At 37.8% G+C, this 23,461-nt stretch overlaps 2 protein-coding genes across 2 annotated transcripts; both read left to right on the top strand.

Moving 5' to 3' along the window:
• The first annotated feature begins 3,410 nt into the window (after nucleotides 1–3,410).
• On the top strand, nucleotides 3,411–14,771 carry LOC143859060 (GMP synthase (glutamine-hydrolyzing), putative / glutamine amidotransferase). Its single transcript, XM_077369733.1, has 6 exons — nucleotides 3,411–4,371; nucleotides 8,777–9,027; nucleotides 9,668–10,043; nucleotides 10,512–10,643; nucleotides 10,724–10,899; nucleotides 14,310–14,771. The coding sequence occupies exons 1-6, from the start codon at nucleotides 3,826–3,828 to the stop codon at nucleotides 14,431–14,433; spliced, it is 1,605 nt and encodes a 534-aa protein (XP_077225848.1). The 5' UTR covers nucleotides 3,411–3,825; the 3' UTR covers nucleotides 14,434–14,771.
• A 2,835-nt stretch (nucleotides 14,772–17,606) lies between these two features.
• LOC143859061 (gibberellin 20-oxidase-like protein) lies at nucleotides 17,607–19,151 on the top strand. Its single transcript, XM_077369734.1, has 2 exons — nucleotides 17,607–18,041; nucleotides 18,367–19,151. The coding sequence occupies exons 1-2, from the start codon at nucleotides 17,686–17,688 to the stop codon at nucleotides 18,983–18,985; spliced, it is 975 nt and encodes a 324-aa protein (XP_077225849.1). The 5' UTR covers nucleotides 17,607–17,685; the 3' UTR covers nucleotides 18,986–19,151.
• The last annotated feature ends 4,310 nt before the right edge of the window (nucleotides 19,152–23,461 follow it).

Genomic DNA, 23,461 nt, shown 5'->3' with positions numbered 1-23,461 from the left:
ACGGATAAATCCTCCCACACCCCCCATCCCCACCTTTAACGTTAACCGTTAACTTTCATAGGTTAGGAAAAACGTTAAAGATGGTGAATTTATCCTCATGCAGTGAACCATTCTCACGGAAAACGTTGGAGGCGGGGGGGGGGGGGGGGGGGAGGGTGTTATCATTCCCCTTATATTATTATTGTTTTATGAAAATCATCATGATTTAAATTAGTTACCCCCCTCACATGGATATACATCTCATCGTGTTTTGTGAGTTGTTAATCATTATATTGGATATCGTTAGAATTTTTTAAAAGATAAGGAGTTGAAAAGTCAAAGATGCCTTTTCTTTTAGTTTAAAAATTTAGAGGGAAGTTTAAATTAAAGTTTCCCTCTCTTGTTTTAATGCAAAAGATTTTTGTTTTAATGGAGATTTGAACCCAAGACCTTGGTGTGTGTGTTTGAAAATAGAGCTCTCATTTACAAGCAAAAACAAATAGTTCCACATTGCTTTGGAACAAAATTCTACTCATCCATATAAGATGGAGAGTTGGAGAAAGGCTCGGGCCTTCAAGGGCCTTTAGAATTTGTTGGATCCTAGGCTTTTAGAAGAGAACAAATTAATGTTCAAAACACACACGCGCACACGCACCACACCCTATCATCATTCTCGTCAAAAGACACGCAGAGTTCGAAATGGGAGAAATGGGTTGGATTTTGCCGAACGCCATTCCTTCTTCTTTTTTTTCATTCTCCACAATGATATAAGTGCAGACGCTCTACCGTGAACCATTAAAAAATGCAGCCTAAACGACATTAAGGGCCTGTTTGGATTGCAAGAAAAACATTTTTGATGAAAAATCCTATTGGGAAAATTTTCTATTTGCATGATTTAGAGGATAATGATGTGACTATAGTTAATTGAGAGGGATATTATCATAATTTAAAGGTGCCTCCGAAGAAAATTTGACTAGGTTAAGTTCAAGTTATCTTTTTTCAAGTGTAAAAAAGGTAAGAAAAGATCTCATGGCTTCTTTTGCTTCGCCCTTGATCTACCAAGGCAAGGCATTACATTTTATTGATCTGAACATCAAGACTTGGTTACATTGGAAAATCCTTTGGGAATTAATGGCATTTGCAAATTTTTTGAACAATACTCACATTAATGAATGCTCTAGAAAGGTAATTAATAAGCATCACAATGACCTATCCTATATATCTAGAAAGGTAATTAATAAGCATCACAATCCTAGCTGCACCACTCACAATAGTGGTGCAGCTAGGATTGATTTTAAGAGTTTGGGTTGAGCTTTTATCATATAATTGGGTCGGGTTCGGGTTGATTCCAATTCATATTTTAACAAAGGGATTTGCAGCTCAACCCGAGCTGACCCAAGTGCGCCCCTAACCTCTATTATATTACTAGCAAGATTTTCTGCTACACCTGGGCAAACAATGGAGATTTTGATTGATAATATGGGAGTGATATATTCGGCCACTTTTCTTCCCTCTCCGAGACTCCTCTAGCGTATTTATGACTACTCTTTTTACACTACAAGAGGGGTGGCCCAGGGAAGAAAAAAGGGCAAATATATCATTTCCCAGAGGTGGCAAAATTGGCCGAACTAAACCGAAACCGAACCAAAAATTCAGTTTCAGTTTGGTTAAACCAAACCGGTTCAAATTTCGGTTCGGTAGAACTAAATCAATTCAAATTTTGTTTGGTTTCGGTTTGGGGGTCAAACCGAACCGAAACCGAACTGTTGCCACCCCTAATTCCCTTAACAATATTTAGCTATTCACGCCTTAATCATTTTACTCATTATCAATGGTCCAATATCTCTCTCTTTATTAAATATATTTCATTATCAAGGAAAAAGAAGTGCATATTAGTGAAAAAGAGTATCTCCACTATTTTTATTTAAAAAATACAGTGGCACCATATATGGTTCGATTATCCAAACCATTCATTTACTGGCCTCAGACATATATAGGATGAGCCCAAAAAATCTTCACAGGGTGATTCTAACCGTCGGATTTGTAGATGGATGGCACATCATAAGAGTTCAATAGGCCATGGCCTAAAATTTCCTAACATGTTAATTTGTGCCTTTTAATTAGACGGCTAGAAAATTCATGGATTATGATAATCTAAAGTGAGAGATTTCCAGGACAAAGGCCCAGGCATTTCAACCTGATAGGGTTGGGTGCAGTTTTGGGGCCATTGAAGATCCACCATGGGGCGGGCCTATCAAATAAACGGACAGGATCAATCAAAAGTGAGGCCCACTATCTGAGTGAAGCATCTCTCCATGCACCATCTTTTGGGTTCAACTTTCTTAAAGGCTACTGATATTGGCACTACAAAATTTTAATAATTGCACTAATTCAGCTTGTCTTTTCGCTCTTAATCGGCTTCTCAAAGTTTTTTGGGAATTGTAACAGTAATACCTCTGACAACTGTTTAACTACTAAAAGACAAGACAAGTTAGTGCAATTATGAAAATATGATTGTGCCAGTATCATTAGCCTTCTTAAATTAAACTACAAAATGCTAAAATGAAAGGGGGTTGTTGCGATTCTTCATAAAATTCCCTTTCTTAACTCTAATTTTGACTTGTATATGTAATCAGATACATTGATCCAAACAAAAATTACTTTTACCATTGATCGTGAAAGTGATTTCTGCATAGACGTTCTGATTCTCTTCAATTTAGGTCTTTCTGCCAAATTAAAACCTCTTTTTTTTTCCTTGTCTTTTTCCTTTTTATTTCCTCAATTTCTATTTTAATCTTTATCCCCTTCTTCTCTCAGCCTCCTAAAACCCCTTACTTCTAAAACCCTACAACCAGAAAAGAAGAAGAACAACAGCCACTAGGGGTGCCAATGGACCCAAACGGTCTGATGGACCACCCGAACCTGACCTTTATCGGACAGGACCTAGACACGTTACTGATTGGATCCGGACAACTAACAAAAGCATGTGGGACAGTCTTAAATCCAATTTTATTATACTATTTTACAAAAAAATGCCCTTCGAATAGTGTTATCTCAGGGATATCTTAGTAGAAATAAGTCATATGCATTTTTATGAACAATTCTTTTATTATTTTTCGTATTATTTTCATTTGTCTCTATCAAGTCTCGAGTCACCCTCTTCTCTTCCTTCTCTAACCATTGACCCTAAGTCCCTAGCTGACTGCGTCACCGTCGTTGTGGCTCCCCCTCATAGCTACGGGACAAGCTTGCCCTCTTCAGATAATTTTAACGTTGTAGAATGTAAGTAGGACACCTACTAGGGCACTCCAATGGACGGTCGGATTTGAAATGAACCATGACCGAGACACTAAGTAGGATAAGAAGAGCGCTCCGATTTCGGTTCCACCGATAAGAGATCTGAATGAAAGTAAGAATAAGAAGAGAAACCCAAACTCCCCATCTTAACGGTCTACATGAATTTCAATGCAATATTGGCAACCAAGCAAGAGATTTTACTAACTTACGTTCAAATGCCAATCAAAACCCCTAAGCCTTCCTGGCTTTTGCCCCTGGATCCCAAAGCCTCGTAATCTTATACATGATCAAACGGTCTTAGATTTGACATTCTTGTCCAAATTCTGCTTAGCCGTTCAGATTATGCCCAAATTAGGTCTTCCCGCCAAATCAAACCTAGTTTCTTTACTCTCCTTAATTCCTGTTTTATCCCTATTTCCCTTCTTCTCTCAGCCTCCCAAAACCCCTCTTTTCTAAAACCCTACCGCCCAAAAAAAACCCAAGACCAAAACCAGAAGAAAAACCCAAAATCCCCTCCAAACCCTAACCCTAACCCTAAAAAAACTCTCCATGGAAACCCTAGCTAAAAAATCCAACAACCTAGTCCTAATCCTAGACTTTGGCTCTCAATACACCCACCTCATAACCCGCCGCATCCGAAAACTCTCAATCTTCTCCCTCTGTATCTCAGGCACCTCCCCTCTAAAATCCATCTCAGACCTAAACCCTAGAGTCGTAATCCTCTCCGGCGGGCCCCACTCCGTCCACGCCCAAAATTCCCCGTCATTTCCCGACGGATTCCTCGAATACGCCGAAAAAAATGGCGTATTTGTTCTGGGTATTTGTTATGGGTTACAGCTTCTTGTGCAGAAACTTGGAGGAGAAGTTAGGGTTGGGGATTGTCAGGAATATGGGAGGATGGAGATTGTTGTGGAGAGAGAGAGTGTTTTGTTTGGAAAGGGTTTGAATGAGAGAGAGATTGTTTGGATGAGTCATGGTGATGAGGTGGTAAGATTGCCTGTTGGGTTTGAGGTTGTTGCAAGGAGTCAGCAAGGGGCGGTGGCCGCGATTGAAAATCCTAAGGGGAGGTTTTATGGGCTTCAGTATCATCCTGAGGTAATTGGGTTTTTTTTAATCTTTAAGTTTGAAAAGGAATTTTTTTTTGAAAATTTTTAACTTTATTTTTTACCCACAAAAAAAAAAAAAAAAAAAAAAACTAGAACCAATCTTATTAGATTTTTACTAAGTGGGGGGATTCAAATTATGATAATATCCCTCTAGGTTAACCACAAACATATTATTTAGGAATAATATTCTAAAACTCCCTAACTAAAACAATATTTTATTTTGAAGGAATGAATTTTATGCTCATATTTTGTTAACAACATTTACTAACTGTGTTAAACATTTTTATAATTATCATCCTGAGGTAATTGGGGTCTTTTTTAAAAAAAATTTGAGTTGAAAAAATGATTTCATGCGAATTTCAGTGGAAATTACTGAGATTTTTGCGAAATCCTGTAAAAAAAATGATTTCATGCGAATTTCGTTTCGTCTCGGTGGAAATCTGAAATTTTGGCCGAAATTTAAAACCGTGGTTTTCTTTCATTATATGAGGTAAGTGCGTTTTTTTATTTTTATTTTTTGAGTTTATTTGGTTTTTGTTTCTTTTTGTTATGAAAACTATGTTTTTTTGTGTGTGAATGTTTTGTGATTTAGAAGTCGAATGCGATGTAGAAATGCATCCAAGGTTTGATAAATTAAAAGTGGAAACTTTGAATTTTGTGTCTTCAGTCTTGTAACTTTGTACTGCTGTACTAGAAGCAGACTATAGGCAAAACCCAAAATGGACAAAAAAAGAATTGCAGAACTTTGTACTGCAGAACTAGAGCTAAGTGGGTTTTTTTTTAATTTTAATTTTTGAGTTGATTTGGTTTTCTTTCTTTTTACGTGTTCCTTTTAGTTATGAAAAATCTGTGTTTTTTGTGTGTGGCTGTTTTATGTTTTGAAGCCTGTGAAACAACCAATTACTCCGAAAACTTAAGCCATTAGAGTTGGTGCTATTTAATCATTTATACTTCAACACTCCCCCTCACATGTTGCCCCTCTTTTTTTGGGTTGGCCGTACACACCGTGGATTTTAATTGGGTATTTTTAATTTTTTTAAAGTTGATTTATGAGGGTGTCTTAGGTTGCACAAAAGCTTGGATAGCTTAGGGGTTTTGCTTGCCATTTGGGTGCCACTTCGGCAAAACTCCTTGTTTGGTTGCCAATATAGCATTCAAATCCCTGGAGACTACCACGGATGTCTCCTGATTAATCATCGCATATACGTTGATGTGTCTCCTGTGTTCCCTCCCTATGAAATCCAGCCCCAAACCACAAAAAGGTGGAATTTTGCTTGAATTTCTAGGGAATGATGCACTCTCTCTCTTTATCTCTTGTCTCTCTATATTGGTGATGACACCCCTGCCACTACTCTACACGGTTGACAGCCAAACACTAATGTGGTAAGTTCCAGATAAATCCAATTCTTGTCTCCTCCTTGTTTACTACTTACACCACTAATCTACTAGGTAAATACTTGCAACCAAGCAGAGCCTTAATTATGAAAACTCTGTTTTTTTTGTGAATGTATTATGATTTGGAAGTCGAATGCGATGTTGAAATCCATTGAAGGTTTGATAAATCAGAAGTGGAAACTCTGAATTTTGTGTCTTCAGTCTTGTATTTTTTTTACTGCAGAACTAGAGGCAGACTCATGAAAATTTTCTGAAGGATTCATTAGCTGATCCCCAGCTGGTTTGGGACAAAGGCTTAGTTGAGTTGAGTAGAACTAGAGGCAGACTATAGGCAAAACTCAAAATGAACAAAAAAATAAAATAAAATTCATTGCATGAGTTTCATACGTAAGTACATAGAGACCATGCTTTTAAGATTTCAACAGCTTTTTAACTCCCATTCAATTTCCAATTCTTGTTACAAAGACAAATCAACTGCATAAAATTACGAAGTAAAACAGTGCCATTGCACAATACAGAGTACAAAACATAACACTGTTATCTCAAATTACAAACTAGCAATAATAAAATTGAAAAAATGTAATATAAATAACGATGTGTGACATTATTCAGTATGATATGGCCCCTGATATCAATGTATGTCTCTATTTTGTTGTTTGTCAAGGTCTCAAAAGTCACTTGCACTAGTCTAACCATTCATCCCATCATTGTTAGCTTCATGGTTGGAGTCATAATTTTGGTATTTCCATGACTGCAAACATCTTCTCTGTCGTCATCCTTGACAGTGTTCTGCCTCTAAACTTTCTTTCCTCTTTCCTATCTCATCATCCCTCAGGGAGGGTGCAAATCATCTGATTTTTATATAGCTTTGAGAAAACCTTGTCTATGATTGGTGATACTGATAATCAAGATGAGAGAAGCCCACCAAAGTCAAGGAGCTGGAGTCCGATACCATATTTTAGCACATATAGTAGTTGTGCGTCGGATTCAGTTTCTCTCTCACATTCCAGAGTTTGTTTTCCAACCATTGCGGGTAAACTGCATCCATCATAGTTATCTGCTGACCTTTTCGAATTGTACTTTCCAAATGATCCCATGGATTTCGATAAATAAAAGTAACATGCAAAAAAGCTAGGCAAATGCAGACAACATCATGACAGGGTGGATGGCTGTGATGTAAAGTTTTCATATTTAGAATTGAAAGAACAAACCCTATATTCCTACTAAATGGTCAATGAAGAAAATAATGGATCCGATAGTGCTACAGAGAGCAATGAGCTAGTTGTTCATTTGCCTCTACTTCCTAGCCGAAAGTAGATTATGTCTACTAGAAGCATTGGTTATCAGAAGTACCTTGTTGGATGGAAATGAGAACCACTATCGGCTTGTACTCGGATCACTGCCGAAGAATTCCAACTTCTTAATTGCGATCTCTATAACCTCGATCATTCTATTTACTTGACTGGGTCAAGTTTTTTCAAGCTGGAGATAAATGATTTGGAACGGTTTAACATGTTCAGCCGAAGTCATAAAAGAGAGCAACGTGCCCAAGTTCTTGTTTTGAAAGTCATGATGAAGTGGGGCCCACAACAACCACCATTAGGTTTTGAAAAGCATCGAAGATTAATAAGGGTGGAGGACTATTTAAGCAATACAATCCATATTTTTTTTAATAGCAAAGGGTTCAAATATGGAAATGTTTGCCAAGAATAAGGAGGCCAGTCTACATGGGTCCCACATTAGCTTAGTTGCAGTTATAGATTTTTTGCTTTCTTAGCATTTATATGTTCTTTTTAGAAGTTATTAGCAAGATAATTGTTAGTAGTGGGGCCCACATGGTCCGCGATTTGTTTTGTTGCTATTTTATATTGTGAAGTTACATGAAGTTAGGGTTTATATTTGTTTTAGTCAATAGGACCTACATGTTTGGGTTTTATTTGTTATTATGAATCAAAACCTAACCATTCAAAAAAAAAAAGAGTCCAAATCTAGATGTCTCTAGAAGTCGTGCTGAAGTCTGCATGTAAGCCCCATTGCCATCGAAAAATAGACAATGAATGAAAACAACTTTTCTGTTAATCTTCGCAAAATTGTGGATTTAATGTCTACCCTCTAATGTGTAATGCCTAGGGTTTTGTTTGTGTGATGCTAACATATTTATCATTTTCTATTCTCTTGATCTCATGCATTTAAATCTATTCTCTACTCTTTACTTATGTATTTCTCCTCATAAATCATATTCTTTTTCCATTGTTATTCTATTAATCTTTGGTTTAATAGATATTTTCATTCGTTCCTAATGTGTAATGTATTTATTTCCAACTCCACAATCAGTTCGGATCTGGGTTGTTCATCTGTCTTATTGCATTCAAATCACATAGTTAACCTTTTTTTCAAACTATTTGTGTTTTAGACATCTTAGTTGTGTTGAATTGGATCATGTTTTTACCTATCTCCATGCATCCAATAGTTTTTATCTCAACCCTGAGACTTCCTTTTTCTAGTTTCTTCACCCTTTGTTTCTGCATCATAACGATGTTAAAATACTATGGTCGAGATCCCTTTATGTTGACTTCACAAATCATTATAGTTTTCTTATATCAAGTTTTCATATAATATAGGTGGCCAGTTAGCCATATTTATGTTGATCATTCGTTCTTTTAAACATATGCCAATTTCCTCTAACATGAGACATACCACTGTGCTTCTGCCTCAATATGTAAATTTATGTTTTCATGAATGTTTTAATTAAATCATCCACCCTAAATGGATACATCTTATATTAGTTTCCATTAATTATGCTCTGTTTTCTCTTTTTTTTTGAATAAATAAACAAAAAATGACATTTGATGTATTTGTGATATGTGCCACTTATCATTCTCCTAGCTTATAAGAATGGTTAAGGTTCTTTTTATGTTAAGATTGGTGCTGAAGAATATTTAGAAATATGCAGTCTCGTTCTGTTTTCATAGATGGTGATTGTAGTTAATCCTATGTAGGTGACACATTCAACACGAGGAATGGAAACACTATGCAATTTCCTTTTCAATGTTTGCGGAGTTTCTGCTGATTGGAAAATGCAAGATGTGCTAGAAGAGGAAATTAAAGTGGTCCAAGACGTGGTTGGACCCAATGATCATGTCATCTGTGCATTATCTGGAGGTGTAGATTCCACAGTTGCAGCTACCCTTGTTCACAAGGCAATTGGAGAAAGGCTTCACTGTGTTTTTGTTGACAATGGCTTATTGAGGTAATATTGGTAGTTTGTTCTTTCGGAAAACAATCCCTTTTAATGAACAGAAAGAATTTGGCATATTTTCCAATGCTTTGGAATCAAGGATTGAAATGTTGGTACCAGCCACAACCTGTCCGAAACTAAAAATTTTCGGTTTTGGCCGAAATAATGTTAAAAAAATTAAATTAAATTTCGGTTTAAATTTCTGAAATTTTGGTGGAAATTTTGTAAAAAAGCAAAAAATAAAAACTGAAATATTGACCAACACCAAATCAATGTTCTTTCGTTGTCGGTCCCGGCTGAAATCCGAAATTTAATATTATGTTTGGACTTTGGAATAAGGGGTTTGCTAGCGTCCATCGCAAAAGGCATTTCGCAGATGGTCTGTTGCATGTCAGACCAGCCACAGAGGCTCACTTTTCTGCAGATTTTGTCGTCATTCATGAGGTGGCTGGTCTGACATGCGACAGACCATCTTCAAAATGCCTTTTGCGATGGACCTTAGAAAATCCCTTGGAATAAACATACCCTACTATTTTGCTTGATGTTTGCTCATGCAAGGAAACACCTCCTCTAAATGTTTACAGACTCAAATAATTGCACACACATTTTTTGATTTTGCTGATTGAGTTCTGATAAGAATTCTCTTCTTTAGGTATAAGGAGAGAGAACGTGTGATGGCAACCTTCGAAAGCGACATGCATTTACCGGTTACTTGTGTTGATGCAACAGATCAATTCCTTACCAAGCTGAAAGGTGTTGTAGACCCTGAGCAAAAGAGAAAAATTATTGGAAAGGAATTTATCTGCATATTTGATGATTTTGCTCAACAATTAGAGCACAAATTAGGTAAAAAGCCCGTGTTCTTGGTTCAAGGAACCCTCTACCCAGATGTGATTGAATCATGTCCACCACCGGGAAGTGGGAGAACCCATTCCCACACCATCAAGAGTCATCATAATGTTGGGGGGCTTCCCAAGGACATGAAATTGAAGCTAATTGAACCACTGAAGCTCCTCTTTAAAGATGAGGTTTGTCCCTAAACCTAGCATATTGGAGACCCGTATGTGTATCTATGTCTGTTCGTCTAATTGTGTGTTTTAGTCCTATTGGCATCTATGTCACAAATATCTCCGATATTTTCAAAATATCGCGTTTTTTATCACGACATTTTGATAAATCGACAAAATCCCAAAATAATCCCGAGATTTTAAAAATATAGCGATATTTTCATTTTTATCATAAAATATCACTATAATATCATGATATTATCCCAATATTTTATTTTATATTTTTTATATAATTATATATTTTAAATAATTTTTTTTTATAGTTTTTCCCGATATAAACCTGAAAAAAATAAAAAAATAAATATATCCCGAGATTTTCCCTAGCCGAGAAATTCCCAAGAACGATATTTGTGACATAGATTAGCATCTATATATTCTCAATTTTGCTGTAATTCTTTTTTATTGTTGCTTGGCTACATTTTATTAAAGGTGCGGCAATTAGGAAGCATCTTGAATGTTCCTCAAGCATTTCTCAAGCGCCATCCCTTTCCTGGACCTGGCCTTGCTGTACGAGTCTTGGGCGATGTTACTGAAGGAAATGCCTTGGATATCCTACGCCAGGTTTGCTCGGTTCATATTTACGGGGTGAAATATAGGTTCCTATTTTCACTGGAATTGATGTTGGCTGAATGTTTTTCCAGGTTGATGAGATCTTCATTCAGTCGATCAAGGACGCTGGACTTTATGATTCTATCTGGCAAGCTTTTGCGGTGTTTTTGCCAATAAGATCAGTTGGGGTACAAGGTGATCAGAGAACTCATTCTCATGTGGTTGCTCTCAGAGCTGTTACAAGTGCGGATGGAATGACTGCAGACTGGTGAGTCTCCTATTGCTTTGATCATTTTATTTTCTCGTCCTCTCATAAAAACCCCTGACATATGTGGAGTGTTCATCATCCCTTTTCTCTTTTTTTAGTGTTATTTAAGTCTTCTGAGTCATTTTGTTGGGTGGGGTTGGGGTAGTATTCTTTTCCTAGCTAAACCTCGTAAATACCTTAATTTGGACTTATAAGCATTTTAAATAGTCCCTACAGATTCATTAAGAAAATTTAAAGTTGTTAGGGAAATTCAGTCCTATACCCATATCTACCCTAACCTTACTTACAGTCCCATGGCAATTCAAGAACCCTTAACAACTGCAACCTGCAGCCCATCGATCTTCATCTATTCAAAACTGCAACTATCTTTACATCTTACCTTTTTGCTTTAACTTGTTTACCTAATTACATATTCAGGAACATGTTAAAATTTTTCTCTCTTACCCAACCGTAAGCCCGCACAATACGTAACCTCAACTCAACTTAACAAAGCCTTTGTCCCAAACTAGTTGGGGTCAGCTAAATGAATCCTTTAGAAAAATTTCGTGAAGGAGGAATCTACCCGGCTCTAATTCTTGGGTTCTTCTTCGTGGATCATTTTCTTCCATTCTATCCTATCCAAGGTCATGTTCTTCGTTATGTTCCTAGCTATCATGTCTTTCCTCACTGTTTCTACCCAAGTTGTTTTCGGTCTGCCCCTACCTCTTTTTACTCCATCAATTTGGCACGAGTAACCCCTTCTCACCAGAGCATCCAAAGGCCTACGTTGTATATGTCCAAACCATCTTAAGCGGTGCTCTCTCATCTTCTCTTCAATTGGTGCCACCCCCACCTTTTTACGTATGTCTTCATTTTTAATTCTATCTAACCTTGTGTGGCTGCACATCCATCTAAGCATTCGCATCTCCGCTACACTCATCTTATGCACATGCCACTTCTTGGTGGCCCAACATTCTGAGCCGTACAGCATTGGCTGGCCTCACAGCTGTCTTATAAGCCCTTCAACATGGTAGGGATTTTACGGTCTCACAGAACTCCTGAGGCAAGCTTCCACTTCAACCAACCTGCTCTTATTCTATGGTTAACATCCTCTTCAATCTCTCCTTCCTTATGTAGAATTGAACTAAGATAGCGAACGATATCCCTCTTAGGTACCTCCTGTTTGTCTTAAAAATTTCTTTCTTTACGTCTGTTACAGACGAGACCTTAAAGGCACTGTTAGGCTCAGTCCTTTCTTTAAGCCTAAAGCCATCATCATACACCTGACCAACACCTTTAAAAATCCACCATATTAACCTCTTTTGACTGTTGTAGGATCATATTACTTAAAACCTGTAACTGCGCCCTTTCAGCCCTGCAGCAGTCCACTAAATCTCAGCCTACCTGTTCCCAGTGAATACTTCTGTCAGGCCTTAAACCTGAAACTTTATTACCAAAATCCTAATACTTCAGCCCTAGTCCACGTCTGAGATCCTTGCTCATACTCCTTTTGATCTGTCATAATTACCTTAGATTTCAGATCTTTCCAGATCGGTTGCATATATTAGATCTGTCATAACAGACTACTTTGACCCCTATTTTACTATCTCAGAACCTCCGAAGAACCTATTCCCTTCATCTGTCTTTAATTCTATAACCTATTCAGCTATGACCTGAGCTCAAACCTTCACTTTAGCCGTGACAGATATCCCTTTCCCCAGCTGCCCCACATCAATTGGTATCATATCTATACTATCTAGTCTTCATTTTTCGTCATGAGTCGTGTGTGTGTGTGTGTGTGTGTGTGAGAGAGAGAGAGAGAGAGAGAGAGAGAGAGAGAGAGAGAGAGAGACTTATTTCAGGGAGGTCCTAACTCCTAACATCTTTCCTATGCATGTGCGGCGCCGAATTAATAACCTTTTTTCCATGACGAGACTTTGATAAAATAACAAGTCTGTCCCGAACAGTGATGGTTCCTGATCTGAACAGTAAGCTATGAGAGATTATAAATTTATGATGTATTAATTTTAGATCCCCAACTGTATGTATGCATGTATGTATCAAGGTTGCTAAGGCGGGAATCGAAAGCGGGATTCAATTCGGGATTCGAAAGCGGGATTCGAAAGCTCCTGGGTTGGTGGGAAGCGGGAATCGTGAGTTTGCCAGAGAGTCTATGGGGATTCGTCCGGGAATCGCCGGGGAATCGTCGGGGAATCGCCGGGGATTCGCTGAGAGTCGTGGGGAGTTGGGATTCGCTGGGGATTCGCAGGGAATCGCCTGGGAATCGGGGTTCCTATAAAGTGGGAATCGGAGTTTTCATTAATTGGGAATCGGGATTCCCCAGAATCGAGGATTCGAATCGAATCACGGTTCGGATTCGCGATTCGGGGATTCGCGAATCCCCAACTCTGGGTACGAATCCTGCTTCTCTGGTATGTATACATGAGGGGAATGCTTATGTTCCCATTTCTCTGATATATTAGCATTCCTTGCAGTTTTGTTTCTTTAAAGTGTAACGGAAGCGGTCTTTAGTAATTTATTCTATTTTTATTTTTTGTTTTTGTTTTTGTTTTTTTCTCTTTCTCATAAATCAAATGAAGTGGAAGCTCTCTTATACGGATTAAGATAATTCGCTAAGTCTTCGTCTGGCCCTCTTTATTGTTGAAGGAGATTCAGGAAGTGCCTTAGCTTGCGCTTTGAACGAAGCCTCAGGTCCTTTGGGAGTTAGTTGATGTAATATTGGAAATACGGAATCTGTGCTTGCTCGCTGATTCATCCTTAGCTTTTCATGAAATGATCAGCAAATTCTCATGCGGAGAAGTTGGCGAATGAGGGCCTGTGTAGTGCTTCTCTTGATTCTCTTTCTAACAACTTTGTTTACACACTGTAACGTAGTGAGGCAGATTGTTGCCTGGATGGGGGTCGCCCGAGCTAGCTTGGAATTTTTTATACTTCCTACCCTGACTTGTCACCCTTTGGCTTTTTCTTGTTTCTTTTTGTTTCTGCTTCTTTTGTCTGTTATTGACCAATCTCGGTCGTCTCTCTTTTTATTAATAAAAATTCTATCATTCAAAACAGGAAAAAAATGCTGTAATGTAGTAAGTCATCACGCATTAAAGCTACATGATGGGATGACCATGGATTTTACAACCATTGATGATGGCAGCACTTATATTTTGTCCAGCAACTTCATAATTAGCTGTGCCAAAAGTTACACCATACAATATATAATTCCGGACTATTTTTTAGATGAAAAAGGAGCCATGTTCTTCTCATGTACCATTGTTCCATCAATAGGTTTATGAACTGTAATACCCCACAATTCAAATAGAAGAAGCTTTTTAGTATCTCTCTTCAATCACCAGCACAATTTTTGCAAAACTAACTTCTTTTGTATTTCCTTTGATTTTTTTTCATTGCACACTTTTTAGGTACTATTTTGAGCATAAGTTCCTCGATGACGTGGCTCGAAAGATTTGCAATAGTGTCAGAGGTGTAAATCGAGTCGTTCAAGACATTACATCAAAGCCTCCATCTACAATCGAATGGGAATGATGTTGGATCAATGGAGATCAATTTCTTCATGGGTTAGAAATCAATATAAACACCTTTTACTTATACGATCAGGGACGAGGCTCAGTTCAAAGCTTTCCAGCATTTTTGGTTGGTCAATGGAGATCAATTAAGCTAAAGCCAGCAAAAGAGGGGCAATGGATATTGTGAGAATTGAAATTGTCGAAGACTTGATTCATGTTGGATTTGTGATTTATGCTATTTATGGCTAAAAAAACAGGTTTGATTCTTTATTTTATCAGAAAGAATATTTTCCTAAATCACTAGCTGTGTGACAGACCTTTGAACCCTTCATATTCCACAGGATCCAATTGTTATAATGCCCCATTTGAGTTTGAAATGTTTCAATATTTTGCAGTCACTGCATGTTTACAATGGAAGCTAGGTGGTGTTAATGGAGCCAGACTGTTCGATGGATCCAAAGGTCAGGATTTGGGTACTCTGTTGGATCCGAACCATGTCCATTGAATTCACATCTTAAGATCCGAAATTAAGTATCTTTGTTACAAGAATTTGTTGAAAATTTTGGCCATACCACATATCTCAGATCATGTTTGGCAACCATGAATTTTTTTTTTTCATGACAAATTAGTTTCTCAAGTGGTGAGAGAGTGGGAGGAGCAGGTGAGAAATGGCTAAAAAAGAAGGAAAATTTTTAGGAGTTTTTTGTTTCCTTGTTTTTTTCAGGCTTTTGTTACACTCTCCCCACTCAATCCCTCTTGTATCTATCCCTCTCCCACTCTCCTCAGTCCTCACCATTGGGTAAGCTAATATTCCACGAAAAAAAATCATGGTAGTCAAACATGCCCTTAAGCTCTGTTCGTTTAAGATTATGTCAACCGATTGTGAGTTCCAAACCGATTATTGGACTCAAAATTACATTTAAATTTGAGTGCAATAATCAGTTTCGCAATCAGTAATAGGTTTTCATAATCTTAAATAAACAGGGCCTTAGTTATATAATGGCCATGTCGATCGAAATTATATATTTCCCCCCTTTTATTCCCTGGGCCACCCCCCTATTATATTTATGACTAATCTTTTCACGCTACACAGCATTGGCTCGGGGAATAAACATGGGCAAGGATGCCCAACAAACAACACGAATTTTGCTAGGTAGCCCTTCCTAGGTAGTCCTTTATGTAAGTTGCTCCTTTCGTAACTCGAACACGTGACATGGTGGTTACTCTGGTGGCTATTCTAATGCCAAATATTAGATACTTAACCAATATGCCATAAGCTCTAGAGCTGATGGAACACATTAGGAGAGCAACATATATGCATCGAGGAGTCCGCAAAATCCCAACCAAACAACCCAGCCAGCATCCCCGCCCCTACCTAATTAGTAAAGGCTCATGCAGGCTTTTAAACCTGTCCTATACCAGGTTGGGTCCCACCTAGTTTCATAACAAGGCAGGACCCCACTTAGCGCCGTAACATTTCTCCATTCTTTTGCATCAGCCGTCCTTGCAAGCCCACTCTGTTGTAGCTTCCACAGCTGGTATGTGCTAATTCCTAGCCATTGCTTGCGCCTTTTCCCTTCTTCCTGGAAACTACGATGGCTGAGTGGACAACATTTCGTAAGAAAGAATAAGGAAGAGAACTCATTGTTGGGAAAAGATAGAAGAATAGAAGATTTAGCTGGTTTAGATTGAGGAAAAGGAGTCTCCAACAACTACAAAAATTTTGGGCTTACCTTTGGATATGGATAGTCTATCAATGTAGTCCATAGACATATGGGCCCATACTTGATTGGATTTTGGCAATGAATGCAAAAGCCCATAGAGAGACAAGTTCTCATGATTGTGATGCTGACACATTGAAAAGCGAACCTGACAGGTAATTTCAGCAAACTTTCGAATATAAGTAGTAAAACTTAATTTTATTATAGAAATTGCCCAACATGTCATTAGATTGTTAAATGAATCAGAGTGGTCAAAGCTTCAGGTTGCCTAGTTGAGTTTTAGTTATATGCTACAAGTTGCCTAGTTGAGTTTTAATAATATGATTTTGTTAATGAGACTTCCTTATGTACTTTACGCTTCAATAAATTGTTCATTAGATAGCTTCTTAGAAATCCAAAAAGAATTTTATCTTCCAATTAGAGAAATATAAAACAAACAGAAAAGTGTCGTTATCAAAACTATGAAGTTAATATATCATATATAATTTCCCCCATTTTATTTTATTTTTTGAGAATTTTCCATATTTGATTATTTGTGAATAGATGATTAGGATTGTCTAATAAGAGAAACTATTATGATAACATACTTAAATTTCAAAAAAATTAATTTAATCAAGTGTAATGTGAAGTTGGCCTTAAGATGAAGGGCTGGTAAACACATTTCATTAGCATTTCTCGATAATGCAATTGAAATGATTGTCCACTGATGTAGATGTCTAAGACAATCTCTTCCAAGCTCAGTATTTTTAAATGTTTAGTGTTATTGAATATTTCTGGGGGTCTGTTCATTCTGAATAACTTTTTTTTCCAGAAGAATCCAAGCTCAAAACTCCATGTATAACAGAATTTAAGAAAGTCAAGATGAGAAGCACACCTCCATCATTCCTGCCACTTGCTCCTTTTTTTACCCACAAATTAACTAAATCCAGACCCTCTCATTGACTTTGTTTTCAAAATTATCTCTCTCTCTAAATATCTGGGTCTTTACATTAAAAGATGGAACTTTATAAGGATAGAATGTTTATCTAGAGAATAAAAAATCCCTAGAAGTCTAGAACCATCTCTCTCTCTCTCTCTCTCTCTCTCTCTCTCTCTCTCTCTCTCCACACACACACAAAAGTATCCATAAAACCAACTCTCTACACACCCAAAATATCCTTGATACCATCTCTATACACCCAAAATATCCTTAAATCCAGACCTTCTCATTATCCTTGATAACATCTCTATACACCCAAAATATCCTTAAATCCAGACCCTCTCATTGACTTTGCTCTCATAAACTACCAAAAATCCTCTCTCTCTCTCTCTCTCTCTCTCTCTCTCTCCAACCAAAAATATCCATAAAACCATCTCTCTATACACCCAAAATATCCTAAAACCATCTCTCTCACTATTCACTAATATACATATAAATATCTGGGTTCTTTAATTTAAAAGATGGAACTTGAAAACTTGAGAAGCCAATAAATTCCACTAGTCATAAATTTCCCATTTATCACCCACAAAACAAAACACCCGTTTCTCTCCTCTTCCTTTTCTAACCAACAATGTCTGAATCCCATACATCTCTTCAGCTCCCAATCTTAGACCTCTCCCAACCCTTAGACCCCTCCTCTCTCTCCTCCCTGTCTAAGGCCTGCCATGAATGGGGTTTCTTCCATATCACCAACCATGGCATCTCAAAAGATCTCTTCAACAACCTACACTCCCTCTCTAACCTCCTCTTCAGCCTCCCTTCTCACACCAAATTCAAGCTTGGACCCTCATCAGCTCTCAAAACCTACACTCCCCATTTCATAGCCTCCCCGTTCTTCGAAAGCTTTCGAATCTCCGGGCCGGATTTCTTTGGTTCCACCAAGAGTTCCACCAACGTCCTCTTCGATCCACCCAAACCCGAATTTTGGTAAGAAAATCAACTCCTCAACCTCCCAATTCACTGTATTTACTGTTTTTTGAATGGCAAAGAATTTTATTGCAATGAAAAGAGACCCAGGGGTTAGCCTATCGATCGAGATATCAGAGGAATACAACCATGAAAGGGAAAACAAAATACAAAGCTCACTAAGGCTACACAAGTCACTAAGCTCGCTAAACCTCAGTGGAGTACGTCTCCAATACCAATGGAGCCTGAGAAAGCCCAGCACATTTCTCTGCCTCTATTTCAGCCTCTATTTACTGTTATTTTATGTGGTATTTTGTTTACTAACATTCTCTCTCTTGTTTCACAGTGACATATTGCAAGAATATGGAAGCAAAGTGGAAGAATTATCAAAGAGGATTATTGAAATTCTCTTAATTAGTATGGGAGATGGTTTTGAAAGAAAGTACTTTGAACCTGAATTCAGTAGCTGTCATGGGTATTTGAGGATAATCAACTACACCTCACCAAAGAGTTTCGAAGACGGAGACGTCGAAGGGCTTGGGATGCATACTGACATGAGTTGTATAACGATTGTTGATCAAGATCAAATTGGAGGGCTTCAAGTAAAAACAAAGGAGGGTAATTGGATGGATATAAATCCATTAGAAGGGACTTTGGTTGTGAACATTGGTGATTTATTGCAGGCTTGGAGCAATGGAAGGTTAAGATCATCTGAACATAGGGTCGTTTTGAGGCGACCCATGAACCGGCTTTCCCTCGCATTCTTTTGGTGCTTTCAGGATGAAAAAGTGATCTGCGCACCCGAGGAAGTGGTGGGAGAAGGGAAACCAAGGATCTACAAGCCATTTGTTTGCTTGGATTATATCAAGTTCAGGGAGAATTTTGTCAAAGGGAAGTTTGAGAGAGTTGGGTTTACTGTTAATGATTTCGCCACAGTGGGAACTTCAAATGGACTGCCTCCATGACTGAACTTGACCAGATTGGATGTGGGTAGCTATTCTTTCATATTGTAACATAGTAGTGTTCATTTGTTCTTGCTAATGAACTATATAGCATTTTTTTATATGTAGGAATGTTACTGTTTGTGAGCTTTTTGGTGATGGAAATGTAAAGGAACTCTGTTGGAATAAGAGTGGGAAGTTGGGGTGGTAAGGTTGGGTTGGGCTATAATTCCTACTTTGTCTCCAGGGAGGGGATGATTGATATTATTTTATTGGAAAGTTTGAAATACTGTAGCAGTTCGTCATTCAACTTTCTGCATTTATGAATTACATAAATTCATTGAACTAGGCTGTCTTTTTCATAGTTTCTTTTTGTTTATTACGAGGTCAAGTCTCTCTCTCTCTCTCTATATATATATATATATATATATATATATATATATATATATATATATATATATATATATATATATATATATATATATATATATATATATATATATATATATATATATATAGAGAGAGAATAGAGTTCCTAAGGTGTCACCTCTATCTATATATATATATATATATATATATATATATATATATATATATATATATATATATATGGGGCGATGATATTGTCACCCCCCCTCGTACGCATTCGCCCCCCTTATTAAAGCTTTTTGACGTCAAATCAAGCCAAAAGGGGAGCGAATGCGTAATTTAGGGGGGGTGACAATATCATCGCCCTATATATATATATATATATATATATATACACACACACTAGTTGCAGTCCCGTGCATCAGAAGAAAAAATTATGATCTTACGGATTCTTTATTGTGAAACTTTATTGCGTTAAATATTTATTGGAAAACTTTATTGCGTTAAATGCGTATTTTGCAATTTAGATGAAATCAATTTAGAAAAAGTACTATTTTTTGGGGACTCTTTATTGGAAAACTTTATTGCGTTAAATGTTTATTGGAAAAAGATACTTTATTAAGGTTACGTGTGATAGAGGAATACGTGTGAAACGGTGTGCAACATTCCCTTAAAGCGTTTTTAAATTTCGGAATGAAGTGGGGGTGCCACGTGGCGCCACCCCAGCTTACCACATTCAGCTTTCTATATATATAGATATATATATATATAGAGAGAGAGAAAAGTGTTCCTGTCCTGCAGCGCAGAGAACTTCCCTGCTCTTTAGTGCCTTATAAAGCCTCCCATTGGTTCGTATAGCGAGTCCACCTTTGCTGGTCCACAAAAAGTAACGAATGGGAGGCTTATATATATATATATATATATATATATATATATATATATATATATAGAGAGAGAGAGAGAGAGAGAGAGAGAGAGAGAGAGGGAGAGAAGGGTTCCTTTAAACGTGTGCAAGTAAGTTACCTGCATACGAGTGCAGAAACAACATGGGGGCACATTTTTGTGGGGATTAAAGCCATTCATTTGGAAGGCCCTTCCATGGATAAGGTGTGGCCCAAAAATCAGCCACATTGGATCGTCCTAACCCAATCAAAGGTGGGGGAAATAGGCAGACACTGTGTGTCCATGTTTCTGCCCATTTTCCCCTCCACAAATGGCAGGGTTAGGATGATCCAATGGGGCTGATTTTTAGGCCATACCCTATCCATGGAAGGGCCTTCCAAGTGAATGCTTTGGACCCCAAAAAATGTGGGCCCCTACCCTATTCTTGCACCCATGTGCAGGTAAGCTATACATGGGTGTGCAGAAACCCTTTCCTATATATATATATATATATATATATATAGAGAGAGAGAGAGAGAGAGAGAACGGTTTCTACACACAAGTTATCTACACACTAGCTTAAAATACAGTGGGGGCCCACATTGTTTGGGTGATCCAAAGCATTCATTTGATAGGCCCTCACATAGATAGGGTGTGCCTAAAAAATCAGCTTCATAGGATCATCCTAACCCTTCAAACCGTGGAGGCAAAAATGGACAGATTTGTAAAGGTTTATACACGTACATTTTACCTCCACAAATCGTAGGGTTGGGATGATCCTATGGAGCTGATTTTTTGTGGTCACCCTATCTATGTGAGGGCCAATCAAATGAATGGTTTGGATCACCCAAACAATATGCCCTCCCCTGTATTTTAAGCTCCATAGGATATTGTTTGGGTGACCCAAACCATTCATTTGATTGGCCCTCACATAGATAGGGTGGCCACAAAAAATCAGCTCCATAGGATCATCCCAACCCTCCGATTTATGAAGGTAAAATGGACGTGTATAAACCTTCACAAATCTGTCCATTTTTTGCTTCCACGGTTCTAAGGGTTAGGATGATCCTATGGAGCTGATTTTTTGTTGACACCCTATCTATGTGAGGGCCAATCAAATGAATGGTTTGGATCACCCAAATAATATGGGCCTCCACTGTATTTTAAGCTAGTGTGTAGATAACTTATCTACACGTGTGCAGAAACCGTTTGCTATATATAATGGTTTGTGTGCAGCTGCACAGATAAGCTATTTGTGCATGGCTGCACAAACCATGGGGGGGCACATTTTTTTAGGGATCCAAAGCATTCATTTGGAAGGCCCTTCCATGGATAGGGTGTGTACCAAAAATCAGCCATTTAGGATCATCCTAACCCAGCCATTTGTGGAGGGAAAAAATGGGCAAAAACAGTGTCTGTCCATTTTCCCTCCAACTTTGATTAGGTTAGGATGATCCTATAGGGTTGATATTTGGTACACACACTATCCATGGAAGGGCCTTCCAAATGAATGCTTTGGATCTCCCAAAAAATGTGGCCCCCACTATGATTTGTGCAGCCATGCACAAACTATTTCCTTATGATTGTGAGCTTGAAGCTCATATAGCTTATATGAGCTTGAGGGCCCAAACACATGGGTCCCACATTTTTTGTGGTGATCCAAACCATTCATTTGCAAGGCCCCATCATAGATAGGGTGTGTCCCAAAAATCAGCTCCATTGGATCATCCTAACCCCTCCAAAAGCGGAGGGCAAAAATGGGCAGATTTGTGGCAAACAGTGTCTGTCCATTTTGCCCTCCACTTTTGGATGGGTTAGGATGATCCTATGGAGCTGATTTTTTGTACACATCCTATCTATGTAAGGGCCTTTTAAATGAATGCTTTGGATCATCCTAACAATGTGGGCCCTCAAGCTCATATAAGCTATATGAGCTTCAAGCTCACAATCATTTTCCTCATATATATAATATATATATATACTGATTAAGGGTAGGCATTGTTGTAAAAAAGATGTAGAATGTGAGGGGACATTGCCGTTGGATTCTAGTTGGCATCAATTACCATCATCAGTGGATGTCTGTAATCAACCTAAGACAGTGTGCACTCCAGCTAGCATATTTTGATTAGATTTCTAAAATGGGGAATTTTATCGTCATCAAACATATGTAGATTTTCAATTCACATACGCTTAAACGGGCGTGCTAGAGTGTGAGAGATCTCACTATTGGATTGTTACTATGATTGATTTGGTAGTTTGAATAACTGATTAGATTAGGAGAATAACTACATGTGTTGGATACGTTAGATTAGTATGTTTCCATCTTTATCTTTCTCATTCAAAATTTATCTCTTTAGTGCCCTATATAACTACTGTTTAACGGCAGATTGTAAGCAATCAAGATTAGTAGAAAATCTTTAATTTTACAAGGCGAAGGGTGTGTGAATTGGCTTTGAAATTGAGAAGGATAGCCTTCTTTTCAAGAGGAAGATGGAATGAAACTTATGTTCATGAATGATTCATGGAACCACCATGCATCCTACATAACTAAAATCATAGTCACATAGAAAGTTTATACGTTCGTAAATTGGAGTTTTTATATGGTGCCCGATCATCAAGTACCGTCAAAATGGTACCACCCTTGATATTTGATCCAACAGGCGGCCCACTTTTTAAGATGTTGTTGTTGGATCAAATATCAAGGGTGGTACTTTTGAAGTATCACCTTCACATGACTTAACGGTCGGGCATCATATAATTTCTCCGTAAATTTTAGGTTATATATCGATAGATAATATTTTGTGCCCCACCCACTCACTTCAGTTCTCCATTGTTTTGTTTTTTTTCCCCTCTTTTCCTTTGAGCATAATATCATTATAATAAAACATCTTTGTGAAAATCACACTATCCCTTCATCAAATCGAAACTGAGACCACTAATCTTTTCTTTCTTTCTTTTTTTCTCCATACAATCATGTGCTTTGGGAAAGTATGTAACTAATCATATCCTGTGGGCCACTGGCTCCACTAGGCTCCATATATGAGTGTGGTGCAATTGATATGGCTTTACCAGGCAACATGATGGGCAGTGACATCATTAACAACCTTTCTCAAGATAATTGGCATAAATTTCCTATCCAATACTACATTTCTTTTTAAGGGAGAAAACAAAGGAGAACATCAATGTGCTAGAAAAGTAGAACGGGTTTGGTGAATGAGACATGTTGTATCTCATTGTTGGGATGAAACC

Source organism: Tasmannia lanceolata, unplaced genomic scaffold (assembly GCF_043159265.1).
Source record: "Tasmannia lanceolata isolate RefF3 unplaced genomic scaffold, GAP_Taslan_0.1 ptg000029l, whole genome shotgun sequence".
Classification (NCBI taxonomy): Eukaryota; Viridiplantae; Streptophyta; class Magnoliopsida; order Canellales; family Winteraceae; genus Tasmannia; species Tasmannia lanceolata.
This window is presented reverse-complemented; position numbering and strand designations above follow the sequence as displayed.